The 15,365-nt window shown below is 40.2% G+C and overlaps 12 protein-coding genes across 12 annotated transcripts; 7 read left to right on the top strand and 5 right to left on the bottom strand.

The window, feature by feature from the left end:
- Positions 1-2: 2 nt before the first annotated feature.
- On the bottom strand, positions 3-614 carry VICG_00252 (uncharacterized protein; the record flags this gene model as incomplete). Its single annotated transcript, XM_007603643.1, has 1 exon — positions 3-614. A coding segment is annotated over one exon (612 nt), but the record flags the coding sequence as incomplete, so codon positions are not given.
- Positions 615-871: 257 nt separating this feature from the next.
- VICG_00251 (serine/threonine-protein phosphatase PP1-alpha catalytic subunit) lies at positions 872-1,813 on the bottom strand (the record flags this gene model as incomplete). The annotated part of the gene is made up of 1 exon (XM_007603642.1): positions 872-1,813. One exon carries the CDS (start codon positions 1,811-1,813, stop codon positions 872-874), a length of 942 nt encoding a protein of 313 aa, XP_007603704.1.
- Positions 1,814-2,014: 201 nt separating this feature from the next.
- VICG_00250 (uncharacterized protein) lies at positions 2,015-3,277 on the bottom strand (the record flags this gene model as incomplete). Its single annotated transcript, XM_007603641.1, has 1 exon — positions 2,015-3,277. The coding sequence occupies one exon, from the start codon at positions 3,275-3,277 to the stop codon at positions 2,015-2,017; it is 1,263 nt and encodes a 420-aa protein (XP_007603703.1).
- A 297-nt stretch (positions 3,278-3,574) lies between these two features.
- Positions 3,575-4,492, top strand: VICG_00249 (uncharacterized protein; the record flags this gene model as incomplete). The annotated part of the gene is made up of 1 exon (XM_007603640.1): positions 3,575-4,492. A coding segment is annotated over one exon (918 nt), but the record flags the coding sequence as incomplete, so codon positions are not given.
- Positions 4,493-5,048: 556 nt separating this feature from the next.
- On the top strand, positions 5,049-5,621 carry VICG_00248 (uncharacterized protein; the record flags this gene model as incomplete). Its single annotated transcript, XM_007603639.1, has 1 exon — positions 5,049-5,621. One exon carries the CDS (start codon positions 5,049-5,051, stop codon positions 5,619-5,621), a length of 573 nt encoding a protein of 190 aa, XP_007603701.1.
- Positions 5,622-5,947: 326 nt separating this feature from the next.
- On the top strand, positions 5,948-8,119 carry VICG_00247 (uncharacterized protein; the record flags this gene model as incomplete). The annotated part of the gene is made up of 1 exon (XM_007603638.1): positions 5,948-8,119. The coding sequence occupies one exon, from the start codon at positions 5,948-5,950 to the stop codon at positions 8,117-8,119; it is 2,172 nt and encodes a 723-aa protein (XP_007603700.1).
- Positions 8,120-8,269: 150 nt separating this feature from the next.
- Positions 8,270-9,463, bottom strand: VICG_00246 (uncharacterized protein; the record flags this gene model as incomplete). Its single annotated transcript, XM_007603637.1, has 1 exon — positions 8,270-9,463. The coding sequence occupies one exon, from the start codon at positions 9,461-9,463 to the stop codon at positions 8,270-8,272; it is 1,194 nt and encodes a 397-aa protein (XP_007603699.1).
- Positions 9,464-9,754: 291 nt separating this feature from the next.
- On the top strand, positions 9,755-11,065 carry VICG_00245 (uncharacterized protein; the record flags this gene model as incomplete). The annotated part of the gene is made up of 1 exon (XM_007603636.1): positions 9,755-11,065. One exon carries the CDS (start codon positions 9,755-9,757, stop codon positions 11,063-11,065), a length of 1,311 nt encoding a protein of 436 aa, XP_007603698.1.
- A 188-nt stretch (positions 11,066-11,253) lies between these two features.
- VICG_00244 (uncharacterized protein) lies at positions 11,254-12,540 on the top strand (the record flags this gene model as incomplete). The annotated part of the gene is made up of 1 exon (XM_007603635.1): positions 11,254-12,540. One exon carries the CDS (start codon positions 11,254-11,256, stop codon positions 12,538-12,540), a length of 1,287 nt encoding a protein of 428 aa, XP_007603697.1.
- Positions 12,541-12,754: 214 nt separating this feature from the next.
- On the top strand, positions 12,755-13,081 carry VICG_00243 (uncharacterized protein; the record flags this gene model as incomplete). The annotated part of the gene is made up of 1 exon (XM_007603634.1): positions 12,755-13,081. One exon carries the CDS (start codon positions 12,755-12,757, stop codon positions 13,079-13,081), a length of 327 nt encoding a protein of 108 aa, XP_007603696.1.
- Positions 13,082-13,379: 298 nt separating this feature from the next.
- Positions 13,380-14,375, top strand: VICG_00242 (DNA repair protein RAD51; the record flags this gene model as incomplete). Its single annotated transcript, XM_007603633.1, has 1 exon — positions 13,380-14,375. The coding sequence occupies one exon, from the start codon at positions 13,380-13,382 to the stop codon at positions 14,373-14,375; it is 996 nt and encodes a 331-aa protein (XP_007603695.1).
- Positions 14,376-14,590: 215 nt separating this feature from the next.
- On the bottom strand, positions 14,591-15,364 carry VICG_00241 (uncharacterized protein; the record flags this gene model as incomplete). Its single annotated transcript, XM_007603632.1, has 1 exon — positions 14,591-15,364. The coding sequence occupies one exon, from the start codon at positions 15,362-15,364 to the stop codon at positions 14,591-14,593; it is 774 nt and encodes a 257-aa protein (XP_007603694.1).
- Between the last annotated feature and the right edge of the window lies 1 nt (position 15,365).

The following is a 15,365-nucleotide window of genomic DNA, read 5'->3' as shown; positions in this document are numbered from 1 at the left end:
GCGGAATAATTGGTGTGTAATGGATTCAGCCCATCCTGCTGCATATCAAAAATAAAATTGGCATCATCCTTTGTGAATAACGTCCCTCCAGAATCGCTGCCATACTCACTCGATGCACTTGTTGCCTGTCCAGAATTGCTTCTTAATTTCTTACTTGGTTGTTCAGCCTTATCATTATTTAAATCTGAGGCTGAGCTTGGAGAATCTGCTCGAATGTCAAATAAACAGCAGGAATTGTCAGCCAAATTGCCGGAATTTTGCGCTTGCTCAAAAGGTAAGTCAAGCCGTGGAGATTTTCCATTCCCACTGCTCGGCTGGCCAGTGAGTATATTTAGCAATATTTCACAAAACCTTGTTTTATCCAAGGAAATACACCATTCTTTCCTCTTTAAGTGCTTGGGAATGCACAGCTTCTGTTTTGCATTGTCAATTTCAAACACAAGCGAAACCAGCCCGGGATCTTTGGCCTGAAAGCTCCTCGAGTCAAGTCGGCTATTTCTTGGGCACAGTTTACCTACACTCTTTGGAGCTTTCGTCGATAAGGTATGGAAACCCATTCTGTGCTTCTGAGTCTTTTCACAACAAAACTTCCCAGACGACTTTTTGCAAAGCATGGAGCAAATTTTTAGCCACAATATCAGCAGTAAACAATATGGCCACTCAACATATGTTTATTGGAGTGTAGAATATATCCAAGTCTATTGAACAATCATCGCATATTCGGCGGTACTAAAACACCCATGATAAGGAAAGGCTTTGGATGCTCACGCTATAGCCACACATCAAAAATCCTGGCACAGAATATGACTGGAACGTAAGACTGTCCACAGGCTCTCAAGAATAAACCATAGATGCCTAAATATGAAAATCTTTATTTCTTGCTTTGGGATACTGAAAACTTTTGTTTCTTAGTGTCGCTCTGGTCAGACGGCTTTAAAACCTGAAAACTGCAGCACAGCCTTTCATCTACGTTCATTATAACACCGGAGTTCTCAAACTCTCCACAGTAGTTGGGTGCGCTGAATAGCGTCACAAGACCCTTGTCTGCAAAAAATTCATATCCATCCTCAACGACCTGGTGTGCACGACAAATCAAATCAATATTGACCATTTCAAGAAAGTCTTCAACAACGTCTGCACCAAACGTCACAGAAACACCGCGATCATTCTCTCCCCACCCAACTATGTTCTTCTCGGGATCGCTCCATAGCAGATCACACAGCAGTCCTTTGTCCGGTACATCCGTTGGCCTCTTTATCCTCCTTATTTGATCCAGGCTCTTTAAATCAGGTGATATTCCACCGTGCATGCACAGAATACGTCTATCAATCAATGCTGCTATTGGCAACCAGTCAAAGCATTCTGTAAATATCTTCCAGAGGTTGATGGAATATCGTCTTTTGCATTCATCATAGAATCCGTAGATCCTGTTAATACTTGCGCACTCGTGGTTTCCTCTTAATAAGAAAAAATTGTTTGGATATTTGATTTTGTATGCTAGAAGTAGACAGATGCATTCAAGGCTTTGTCTTCCCCTGTCAACGTAGTCCCCCAGAAAAAGATAGTTGGATTCTGGCGGAAACCCGCCGAACTCAAATAATGAGAGAAGATCTCCGTACTGTCCATGGATGTCTCCACATATTTTAACAGGAGCCTTAATCTCAAGCAGGACAGACTGTCGCTCAAAAATACCCTGCGATTCTTTACAGAGCTGTATTACTTCTTGCTCGCTCAAATTTACGGTTTTGTCTTTTTTGCGGTGCACAGCACGTAGCTTCTCAATGATCGCATCCACATTTAGTTCCTGTGCCATTGTAGGGAATGGGAAAAATAAATTTTAAAAGAGTGTTTTCAAGAGGAAACAGAACAAAGAAACACGAGTTTTGCTGTTAAAAGCCACTGGCTAGGCCTTTTCCTGTGCGCCAAAGGAAGCGTTACCAAGATTGGTGTGTACGCTTTCTGGCCAATCCACCAAAAGATGCATTGGTGAATTATACTAGATATGTTAATAAATTTAATTGCTCGATAGCACCTTGAGTTCCTCTTCAAGGCTCTTAATTTTGAATATCTTGTTTTCCTCTTCTAGCGATAGCTCCTCGCCGTTTCTAAGTCTTTCTCTCAACTTCAAACACTCGCTTAGCTCTTTCTCAACGGCTTCTTTATCTCGTCGCTTGGTTCTCGTCGCTTTCTTTGCAGGCTCCTTAGCCTTGGCTGACTCAACAATCTTGTTCTGCAAGTGTGGAGGCACATATGCAGATACAGGCTTTATCTTCACCGCTTCTTTTGGCGGATCCACTGCTGCTTCCTTTTCTATCTGGCCATACACACGGACATCTATGAGAGATTTGCATTCCATTTCCTCGAGAGCATTGCCATAATAATCATATATCACTATTTTGTTTTGAGATTTGAAGTAGTTTGTAATAGCAACCAAAAAATAGCTGTCGTTATTTAGCCACGAAACAATAGACGCACCCAGCATTTCAAAGGAGCACGTGCATTCACTGTTGCAATACACCTCAATAGTTCCCGGAAGGTTGCCAAGACCTGCATTTATGAGTCTATTTTCCCTAGAGTTGAAAATGGCTGTGTTTCTAACTGATTTTGGATACTTCTTCTGTAGTTTGCCTTTTAGATCAAATTGGAACAGCAATGCCGGTTGGTCGCCAAAGCACACATAGAACGAATCTTTTAAAAATCCAGACTTGTGTATTTTGTTCAAGCCTCTATATTGAATGACGACAAAATCTTCTGACCTTGTTGTCAATTCAGGGATGCATATGTCTGTGGAGCCCTCATTCTTGGCACACGATGCAGCCACCTGATCGGCATCTGCAAAAGACAACAGAAACAGAGAGGACTCTGCATAGTAGCTATTCTTTGTGTACTCCGTATCAACAAGTAGAAGAAATTGGTTCTCGCTCTCTGTACTCTCAACCACTGCTCTGTAGATATTGGGCAACGATAAAATAGCATGGGCTTTGTTGTTTCTAAAAACAAGTATTTTTTGGCATTCTAATTTTTCAGTAACCATGATGATAAGCGAGCTGAAGGAAAATAAGAACTTTGCGGCACACTTAAACTCAAAAACCGCAGTGTTTTCTTCAAAGCTAAATACCTTAGTCTCCTCCTTTGTTGTAATGCTGTAAAAACTGTCTGATATACTAAACAACTCAACATTCTGAACCACACTGATCTCCACGGCATTTTTGAATACGTGCAGGTCCTTATTGTGCAGCAAAATCCCCAGATGTCTACCATTTTCCGATAGCTGCATTACTGAGACACCAGAAATCTCCTATTTCCTTTTGTACACTCAGATCTGTAAGATTAATAAACTTGAGAGTATTGCAAAAATACGTGACCAGGCAGTCTTTTCTGCACTCGAACACGTGGCACTTAAATATCACAGGATGCTCACCAAAAACATCAACTATCAGGCCTTTTTCGCACAGTGCTAAAACTGGCATTGGGGTAAAAAAATTTTCAACCCATGGCCTAATGAAAGAGTATCTGCTAAAAATACACAAGATGAACACAGAAATCAGAGATCCGTCTGAATTTTCATTCGTTTGTGTCTGCTGCCAAGGAGTTTCTAAAGACAGAAGACGACCATACCATATACATAAAGCCCTTGATCAAAGCATTAAAAACCGCAAAAAATAGGAACATAGTAGCCTGTGTCTTTGACATAGCAGCCCTGCTCAATGTTAGGGAGGAGTTTATTCGTAGAAAATACCTACAGAAGTATTTCAAGCGTACAACCACGAGATATTCAGTTCTAGGATACCTTAACTCGTTTAGTATTGATTTTTTGGACCAAAGCATCAAAAAGCGGATAGAAGAAGATGCCAGCTTTCAATCTGAAGAGGTTTACGAATATATCAAAAATAGACCAGTGCTCGCAAGAGACCTGTTGTTTAGCTCGGGGCCTGGGCTAATACCTAAGCAACTTAATATCATCGTCAATTGCAAGCTGTTTTTCAATATTCAAAACTACATCCAACTGTTAGGACACAACACAAAATTGATCAGTTTTAAGGCATTTGAGGCTTTTTCGATCTTTTTCAATGAGGTTTCCACAAACGAAAGCATCTTAGACACGCTTGATCTTCGGAATGCTGTTAGAAAAAGAGACGGATATCCAAACGAGTACTGCCTGAACATCGGCGATAATAGTGTTTGCATCTCAGATGCTACAAACTTCATAGTTTTTGGATGGTGTTTTTTGCCTGAGAAAGCTGAAATTCTTAAAGTTGCCAGAAGTCAGGATCACAACGGTAGAATTGCCAAACTAAAAAGTATTGCCAACAAATACTCCACCAGAAACCTGCCAATAGAAAGTGACATAGAGGAAGACCACCTCGTTACATACCATCCAACCACTACCTATCCATTTGATTCTGCATGCAGTTTCTTTAACCATTACACTTTTGATCACTTGTTTGCCAAGCAATATAAAAAGGATATCTGTGACTGCTATGAGATATAAGCAAAAATCCTTTGCCTTCTTGAGGCCTATTGCTGCCAGATCTTTACTATCATTTTAAATAAACAAGCTTATTTATTTCAACAACCTTTTGCCTAGTTAGTCTCTACGATTCAGAACATCCCCCAGCCATCCAGATGCCAATAAAGATGCTTGTTGGACTAGCGAAGGCCTTTAAGTCAGCAGCAGCCAAAACCATCCAGGAAATTCTCTTTCCCAATCGGATGACGCGTTCTGAAGCGGCTAAAATTCTGGGACTTGGTGCTCAGTTCAAAAGCAAGGAGCTAGAGTCAAAATTCACGAAGATGTACAGTGCCAATTCTGTAAAAAACAGAGGATCACCGTATATTCAAAGTATAATACTTCAGGCGTATAAGTTTCTGAGTTCCAAAGAATAAAGAATAGTACTTGCAGGTTTTACTTGGCACACGTTGGTACTCGTACGTTTCTGTGTCAATTCAATATCCAATTTCATAAGCTTTGCTTTTAAAATTTTGTATTTTCCCATATTGTTCTAGAAGGAAAGCAAATTTAGTTTTCTCAACCCCGGAAGTTGGTGATGGAGAATAAGCATGATGGCAATCTCTCAAAAAAAATCGAGAAACTGCGTGCAAGCAAGGAATACGCATCTCCCGTGGTTTCTCCAGAGGGATATGGATCTTTTATTTCTGCCCGAGACTCATTTCATGGGCCATTAGAGCCTTTACATGTCCAGGCGAAGTTGCTCAAATCAGAGGCTGATGCTGCGAACAGCAAAGATTCAGTTCAGTTGTACCTGGAGTCTCTGTTCTGCTATCTCAGAATACAAGCCCAAATGAGCAAGAGTGATATGAAAGTATATCTGAATATGCTCAAGTTTGTAATCAAGTTTACGGAGCATATTCACTCGCAAGCTGGGAAATATAACTGTAGCCAGGTTGCTAAGGCTCTAGAGTGGGCATTGTTCAACTTAAAGCTATTCAAGCTGATCAAGGATGCTGATTTTCTGCCTAAGAACATTGATGCAGGTCTTTACCGCTATGTCATTGATGTTATTAAAGGCCTCGATGTGTACTATGATTCAAAGTCTCCAGAGTCTATAGAGATAGTTCCGATAGAGAGAATCGAGGAAGGCATTAAGAAAAGAATGTAGCCAATAATACTTGCATAACTATGCGATCCTTTTGGTAAAGTGCTGCTTCAGCAACTCAAACCAGCTCTCATTGGACACATGCTTGCAAAAAGCATCGATTAACTCGCCCGACATCTCAACAACGTACAGGCACGATGTGGTTAGGACTGGCATTCTGTGGCATTCTGTGGCATCTTGGTCTAATAAATTAATTCTGTGAATTCTGATTTGGATCCGTTGGAGTTTTGGATTAGTACTTCTTTTTGGTCTGCTTGTGTTTTATGTGATCTTTTAATGCATTCATAGTCTCTACTCCATTATTTGCTATCCTGCAAATTTCAAAGTGAATGACCAAGAATAAAACAAAGAAAACTACATATGGAAAGAAAGATAAATTAAAGAAAAGGATTAAACATAAACTAAAGAAGACGGTTGAAAGCTATTCAGATGATCCGGTGAAATTAAAGGAGATGGATGATCTTGTGAAGGAACTGACAAAATTAGACACTATAAAATGTGAAGTTGAAGAGGCTGACAGGTTCAAGAGATACTTTTCAAAAAGCGAAAATGTTGAAGACATGCCCGAAAATGCAGCAGACATCTGCGCTGGTCCATTGGGGATTGATGAGTTTGAGCACATTGTCGAAATAGCCGATGATACTCAAATCGAAGAGACAATCGACGACAAGATTGGTGAAATCAAGAGTGCATTGAAAAACAGTAGAGTGGTAATTGTGCAGGGTAATACTGGATGTGGGAAGACAACTAAAATTCCAAGAATGCTGATGGATGAGTACCGCAAAATTGTTTGCACACAGCCAAGGAGGCTTGCAGCCATCAGTGTAGCTAGAAAAGTAGCTGGTGATGTAGGATGTGATCTTGGGTCTAAAGTCGGATACACAGTTAGGTTTGATGACAAAACCTCTTCAAAAACAAGACTCAAGTTTGCAACTGATGGGGTTTTAATCAAAGAAATATATTCAAAGCAGGTGAGGCTTATGCACAGCCATAGAAAAAAGAAAAATATGAAGAAAATAGCGGGATACGATTTGATTGTGATTGACGAGGCACATGAGAGAACAGTGAATATTGACTTTCTGCTTGGATTCATCAAGAGGGCTTTGCAAAGCGAGAAGGCCAGGACTAGGCTATTAATAATGAGTGCCACGCTCAACACAGAAAGGTTTGTTGAGTACTTCCAATGTCCATTGGTTACTATCAAGCACAGATCATACAACATTGAGTATTTTTATTTAAAGTACGACTGCGACGACTATCTTTCAGTGTGTATAAGAACAGCACAGGCGATCATTGAACGAGAAAGGGACGGAGACGTTCTTGTGTTTTTAACTGGCCAGGACGAGATTGAGCGTGCACATTTTATACTTTCCGGCAAGCTCTCAGGTGCCGATGTGGTTATTCTAAAACTTTTTTCAACCATGCCACCTGAGGAGCAGGATTTAGTATTCCAGCATAGTGCCAGAAAGATAATATTGAGCACAAACATTGCCGAGACATCGATCACTATCGAAAACATAAAGTTTGTGGTCGACAGTGGAGTGTTTAAGGCCAAGAGGTACTATGCCTGCAATGCCATTGATTCTCTCGATCTGATCGAAATCTCAAAGGCACAAGCTAAGCAAAGGGCCGGCAGGGCTGGAAGAACACAGCCCGGAAAGGTGTTTAGAATCTACAGCTATAGCAGGTATTTGCAGATGGCAGACAATCCTATGCCTGAAATTCTCAGGTCTAAGCTGCATTCAACAGTTCTGTCTATGAAAAGCCTTGGAATCACTGATGTTGAAAATTTTGATTTTATTGATGCGCCGTCACTGGAGAGTATAAATCAAGCAGAATTGTTTTTGTATTATATACGAGCGATTGATAAGAACGGAGTGATCACAGACTTTGGGAGAGAGCTTGCAAATATTCCTCTGGAGCCTGAAACTGCAATCAGTCTTGTTGCAGCCAAGAGAATTGGCTGTCTGAATGCAGTTGCCACGATATCAGCATTTCTCGAGTACCAGACACCATTTCTTGAACTAAGGTCGGATCATCCAGAATATAGGCGCTACAAGTCTGCGAGGTCGTACTTTTCACACCCAAAGGGCGACTTTTACTCATTTCTTGTAATATTTTATAGCTGGGAACAGTCAAAATTTTCGTTTGGGTTTTTAAGAAAAAACTTTCTTAATATCAAAACAATGGTCCAAATACTCAATGTCAGAGCACAAATTCTGAGGCTATTTCCACACTGCTCGGATACAAGCTTGAGTATTGAGAGGGCATTTTGCACAGGATTTTTTATGAAGGCTGCTAAGATATCTGAAAATGGCTATAAAACAATCTTTGGCGACGTTGAATGCTATATCCACCCGAGGGACGGGCTGTTGTCAGCACATCCGAAGTATGTGGTTTTCTATGAGCTATTCAGTCTTAAAAATGAATATATGGGCCACTGCCTTGAAGTTTTACTTAGCGATCTTCAGGAGCCAATCAACCGGTTTGTGGCAAAATAGCATGCATGAGAAATCAGAGAATAGCTAGCTACAGGCATGATGGTACAGTACTTGATAAAGATTATTTAGACAAAATGCTTGCTTAGTGGATTAAAAAGCTTTAATGATGGTTGATAGCCAATTGAACTATACCATGCCATTCTTGTAATATCATAGGAATTTATTAAGTATGTAAAAGAGCAGTATCGAAATTAGCATAAACTCTCTACGCAGCAGCCCATGCTTACTCAGGTAGACGCTGTTTTTACGGAAACTTTCAATTTCACCCATCCACTTCCTAATGGTTCTTTTGTTGTTTGAAACCATCAGCCATCCTGACTCGTGATCTCTGTTGTGGCTTCTTCTGTTATAGTTTGATGAGCCTATAACTGTTATCCCAAAATCATCATTTATACACCAGATCCCTTTGGCATGGAAGCTGTAGCCCTCTCGGCTAAACTCAAATATTTTTGACCGTGGCAGACATTGGCTAGTCTTAAATGTACTGTATGAATAGATATCTGTTAATACTCGCCCAAACCATCCAAAGTTGGTAAATGTGTTGCATTTTGGGTTAACCGTGAAGATTGTGCAGCAGCATGTTTTGAGTAGTTTGATGTAATGGCTTGGAAAGTTTAAGTACGGGGTTGAAATGTAGATCTTTTCAAAACCTAGCGAAAGCACAGCCTTTAAGATCTGGAGCTCTTTCGAATGAGAATAGTGGATAATCTTCGTGAATGGGGCTGTTTCCGGCCTAAATAGATCCAGAAAATCATCTCTGCTTGTGATTGTAGAGTCCAACGGCGGATGTCCGTTTTTGTCTTTTTTGATGCTGGGGGTGTTCTTTTCCGACAGTACTTTTCCAAATAAATTTTTTACAATATAGTCAGAAAGTGCCTTGTGTTTTATTAGATAGTATCGATCCATTCGTCTCGTAAAATAAAAATCATGCAAGTTAGCACCGGTAATGCACACTTCGTCATCAAATATAAAAACCTTATCGTGGAACACCGACAGGGCCTCTTTTATGACATTTGGCAGAAGTGGAATGGGGTTGCTGTCAATAAAGTGCAGCTTGTCGTAGATTTCTCTCCTTTTCATGTCTTTGATGAAGTCGCCAAACCTCAGGTGCTGAACCTTATCAAGGCATATGACTGTGTTTCTTCCGTTTTTAATTCTTGATTCAAGGATGTCCACAACGTGAGCTGCTTTTCCACTGTGCCCCATGAACAAACATGCGATGTACACATTTTTTGCTGTTTTTAGCCTTTGCACGACAGTTTTGAAAAATTTTGTGGGATTCCTGACTATAGTGAAATCATTGATATCAAACTGTTCAAGACCCTCTATTGTGTCTATCTGCATGTCCTTTCTGCGCAGACCCGAATATTGGATGTGATGCATACACCTAAGGGATAGCTGTCTCCTTTCATAAGCCTTTAATCACACACTTTTGATTTTTGAAACTATTTGGCATCAACAAATCTAAAACTCAGTAGAGCCAGGCAACATTATTTTTATTTAATCATGAAATTGGTTTTATGAAATGTCAAATCGCTGGTATTCACTCGAAAGCAGACAATATAAACATACAGCCTATTAGAGTGTGTCTGTGCAATGCAGCATTTGTAATTACACCTAAATATTTCTTGCCCTATGGTGGACAATTTCAAGTTGGAAACACTGAGAAAGCCAAAGACCAGCTACTCGCAGTTTATTTTAGATGACATAAATTGCTTAGAGCAAATAAGCATACTTTTGAATCTTCAGGAGATGACGGCTTTTTATCTAAAAAATGGTATTATGGACAGTGCGCGTTCCGAGCCAAACACAATGCTTTCATCCAAATACACTCTTGATTGGACCTTTGAGGTATACAAAATGAAAAAAGCAATAATTTACAAAGCACAGTATACAATCAATCCAAAAGTTAGACCGTGTCTCACAAAGCAGGCTAACCAAGTATTGCTACTTGCAATGATCCATTCAAGGCCTGAAATTGTGCAGTACTTCCTTCAGTTAAAACTTATAAATGTTAACCAGAGCATATTTGGCTCAGAAAACTGGCCATCGTATTTTCTGCTGGCATGCACATGCTCAAACCAGATTCTGGATTTGTTTCTAGAACACAAAGTCAGGTACAGCATCGGATGGAATGGGCTAACGCCATTTTTAATTTCAGCTTACAAGTCCAGATCGTTGCCTAAAAACAGCCACTTAGATTTTATCACATATCGACAATATGAGCTACTTCAAAGATACAGAGACATCAGCCTGAAAGACTCGTTTGATCAACTTCCCTTGTTTCCCTTGGACTTTGCGTGTATGAACAAGGATAGAGGGATGATCAAAGACATACTGGAGGCTATGCCTGAAGCTGGGCCCTTGAGCAGATTAAGTTTTATTGTGCAAAACGAAGAAAACTTGTTTTTAATTCTGAGTCGCTATGACTTCAGAGAAATGCAGTCGTTTAACGGAGAGACACCGCTCCACTACAGCTGCTACAGCGGAGATCTGTGTGCCCTGTCGCTACTGCTAAATCTTGGATTTCCAATTCTCCAGAATTACGAATACAAATGGCCACATGAGGTTGGGAGCGAAAAGACAAGAGAAAAGTCTACAGTGTTCTTTAATCTCTGCACCAGCGATGCACCTAAAAACTCAAAAATCGTCAGGAAGCTTTTTAATCAGAGAAATTTTGAGGAAAAAATGATGCAGTGGATGGAGGTCCTGAGGTTCAATCCAAAGGATTACGAGAAGTACCGTGGTATATTTCGGTACATCAAATTCAACAAGAGCCATAAGATTCTAACAAACTCCAGGTTTAATATTGTCAATCTTTTTACTATGGCCAAGACGCCGGTGGAGGTCGAGCAGTACATCAGAAAAATGGTGCAGTATCCATTCTACGAAAAGACATATTCTGACGAGCAGGCACTAGAGCTTTACAGCCAGCTTTACAACTAAGCCCTGCCACGCTAATGTGCAACCGTATGAAAGCTGCATGCCAATGATCAAAATACATTATTAATGCAAGCTTTTTTTTGTATTCTATCTTAAACACCTTTTCATAGGAAAGATCCTTCAAAAATTTTGCCCATGACTGAGACTTCAAGCCCATTGATGAAGAGCAGAAGAATTTTAAATCGCTCTTTATGAAGGAAAATATGCTAATTCAATCAGCAATTAAGAAATACGGAAACGAGATTCTGATCGAAGACAAGACGTTCGATTTGGTTGCAGCAATAGTGTATAAGCGGATAAAATATGCATTTTCTAAAAGTTTAGACGATGAAAAGCTCTCAAAAAGTGAAAAGAAATCTGGCTTTGGAGTTATGAACACAATGTTTGTAATACTGTTCGTCATTGCGGTTATATCGTTTATTAATTCGCTTGTCTCGAAAAAAGATAGCACTCCCTTGACCAACACCGCACAGAACCAGCAGGGGGCACAGTCTAACGTAAGCTTAGGAATACAGAATGCAGCTTCTCAGACAAATAAGGATGGCACTGTTGTTGCAGGCCAGTTTGAATTCAAAACTGGCAATCAGATTAAGTTCAACAAGTATTGTGGAAGAAAAAAGGACTATGATGTGTTTTATGGACTTATAAAACGGTATATTGAGGAATTGACAAATTTGAGCCGAGAAGAGCTGGACGAGATTAACGCATTTACGAAGCTTAATTTTTTGTTAGAAGGGCCGGCGGGAACAGGAAAGACAATTTTCGTACATTATTTAGCGACGCAGATCGACAAATACCTGAAGTTGAAAGCATTGGCTGAAGAGAACCCCGAATTGTATAGACAGGTTTTGAGTAATGAGGCGGTAAAGGAGACATATCTATCGATGGCACCGTCCAGGATATACTTCTGTGAGGTGGCGCCAGGCATCATAAATAGCAAATGGTATGGAGATACAGAAAAAAATGTCAGCTTGCTTTTTGACTATGCCAAGAAGCTGTCGGAGGAGAAGTGGAGGGCTGTGTTTCTGTTTTTCGATGAGGGTGATGCATTCTTTTCAAAGCGAAATGCCGATACCAGCATGGGTGAGACAACATCGGGTCTAAAGTCTGAGCTTCTGCAAAGGATTGGCGTGCGTCCCAGTGATAAATATCGGCCCATCTTTGTGTTTTGTGCCACAAATAGATTTGAAGTATTTGATGACGGATTTAAAAGAAGATTTGGCAATCAAACAAGATTTGCAGTTCCCACGCTTGACGAGAGACGCGAGTTTGTAAAATTCGTCTTTGACGACTTTGTACTTCAGGAAAAAGAAATTGAAACAATAGTCAATCTTACGCAAGGCAGGACCCAGTCTTTCATTTCCAAGTACATGAGGAACTACTATATTGAGGATGAGCTGAGCAGAGTGACAGGGATTAAGCTGAAGGAGTTTGTGAAATTCTTGTATGATAATAGAGGGGACAGAAATCTGATCTAGAATCAAGTTATATACTAAACTGCAGTGGCTCTTGATATTTAATGCTTGGTTGTACATAAATGGCCACATACCTAGCAAACACCTCTGCCATGCTTTCCAGCATTGGATATTGTTTGGAGTTTAGTCTTTGTGCATATATGACGTAGGCCTTTGATTTGTGACCTGTTTTTTAGATGATTACCATGCTTTCTTATTTTGGCCTCGATCTTAGCCCATGGAGGACTCCGAGTTCAATGAGTTTAAGAAGCAGCTCTCTTCCTACACGCCAATGATTCCAGATAGCATCATAGAATCATATTGCGAGAAGTGTGGGGTAGAAACACTTGATGCGGATGTTAAAAAGACTGTTGCTCTCATGTCGCACAAGTTTCTGACAGATGTTTCCGTGGCTGCATTTCAGTACCACAAGATGTTTTCAAAAGCTGCACAGAAAGACAAGCGTTTTGGCAGAGAAAAGAAGATTACGCTTCAAGTTCAAGATCTTGAAAGGGCATTGAAGGACATGGGGATAGACATTTCCCGGCCAAGCTATTTTTTGTAGCAAGATGAATTTAGTGTTGTAATTAAATTATATTCATTGCTATCACTGATACACATAGTAATTGTTAATTTTACGTTTTAAATATTGAAATCAGCAGCCACTATCTAACTAAGTATCATCAACACTTGGATGAAGGTAAACAAATGGCCGTGTTTAATCAGACGCTGCTATGTGCGGGATATATTTTAGTGACGGCCAGATACTGTCACGTTATAGGCTTCTTGGTTTTATGCCACTGGTGTATTTTAATTGCTTGGTCTCTACTTCTAACAAAAAAGTTTTATGCACAGCCCTAGGAATGAATATGAACATGAATATGGACGAAAGATCCTCATACATCTCAATCGAGGAACTAAAGAGTGTCGGCGTGAGTGCTTCAGATGTGACCAAGCTTGTGGAGGCAGGATATAACACTGTTCAGAGTCTGGCTTTTGCACCCAGAAAAGAACTGCTTGAGGTGAAAGGATTTAGCGATGTAAAAGTCGACAAGATAATAAAAGAGGCAGCAAAGCTAGTTCCGATGGGATTTACATCGGCTACTGAGTACCATGCAAAGAGAACTGAGGTGTGCTACGTCAGTACAGGCAGTGTTGAGCTAGACAAGCTTCTCCATGGAGGAATTGAGAGTGGAAGTATCACAGAAATATTTGGAGAGTTTAGGACAGGCAAGACCCAGCTATGCCACACCATTGCAGTGTCCTGCCAGTTGCCAGTAGAGAATGGCGGAGGAGCAGGCAAGTGCATATATATCGACACAGAAGGCACTTTCAGGTCTGAAAGGCTTATACCTATAGCCGAGAGACTAGGGCTCAATCCAGATACTGTATTGGAGAATATTAGCTATGCCAGGGCATATAACTCGGACCATCAGAATAATCTTCTGATACATGCATCAGCCATGATGTCCGAAAATAAATATGCTGTCTTGATTGTGGATTCAGCCACAGCCCTGTATAGAACGGACTATAATGGACGAGGCGAGCTCGGAGCACGGCAGATTCACCTGGCCAGATTTCTTCGAACCCTCACCAATCTTGCAGAGACTTATGGTGTGGCTGTTGTTATTACAAACCAGGTGGTGGCCACAGTGGATGGCACAACAGCCATGTTTAATGCAGACCCTAAGAAGCCCATCGGAGGTAACATTATTGCACACGCATCTACAACAAGACTGTATTTCAGAAAGGGCAAGGGAAACACGAGAATATGCAAGATCTACGACAGTCCCTGTCTTCCTGAGCTCGAAGCTGTGTTTGCAATCACGGAGAGTGGAATTGCAGATCCCGAAGAGTAGCTTAAGAATTAAATAAAAGCCTATTAGTGTTTTTGGTTATTATTCTAATATTTTGTGTTAAATGAAATCACTGCAGTCACATTCCTTCCAACCAGAAAGTTGATTGAAAAGCTGGCTTTGAGGAGGAGCTGGCGTTATACGCGTCACTCATTTTTTACACACCAAAATAATCTATAACAACTAGTTTTTAGTTAACTTTTATTCAACTGCAAAATTCAATGCATTGCAATACCACAACATTCCACATCATTAATGATTAGTTTTGGTAGAACTTGTCCTGACTTCAGGGTAAGCAACTTTTGAAGCCACCAACACATAATAGTTTGCACAAGGCCTTTTTTTACAAAGATCCTACATTCCTGTAGCGTTTCGGGGAATTTAAACTCTTCGACTGGTGGCGTGCCGTTTTCTGCTTCTGAAGTACATCTTTGAAAAGTGATCGTTTCAAGATCTCTTAAATCAAGTGTTAGCTTTTCTAGTCCTTTGATTTTACCAATTTCATAGGGAACTGCTGAGACTCCTCTACAGTTTTTAACAGATAGCTCCTTCAGAGACTCCAACGTTGTTAGACTCTTCCAAATGGTCCCAGCCTTGGAGAGATCACAGTCTATCAGTCCAAGACGCCGCACATTCAAAACACCCCAGAATTCTATTGATTCAAATGTGCAGATATTTAAAACCATGTTCTCTATATTAGATACATCATGCAGGACTAACTGTTTAAAAGATGAGTCGGATATTGATAAAAATTTTAGATTAGCGACTTGTTGAATGCTTAGGGATTCAAAAGATAATTTCCGAAAAAGCAAAAGGCTTAGTTCTTTAGTATCTTGTATGCATACTGATTCTATTGTGGAATCATCTAATACTAGTTGTTTTAAAGGTGTTTGGCATAGATTCAACGATTTCAAATAACATTCACTTAGATTAAGCTCACTTAATTTTGGCAACGCTGGCACATTTAATACTCCAAGAGAGCAGTTTATCAAA

Source organism: Vittaforma corneae (genome assembly GCF_000231115.1).
Source record: "Vittaforma corneae ATCC 50505 unplaced genomic scaffold supercont1.1, whole genome shotgun sequence".
Classification (NCBI taxonomy): Eukaryota; Fungi; Microsporidia; family Nosematidae; genus Vittaforma; species Vittaforma corneae.
Note: the sequence above shows the minus strand (reverse complement) of the source record. Positions and strands in the feature narration are given on the sequence as shown.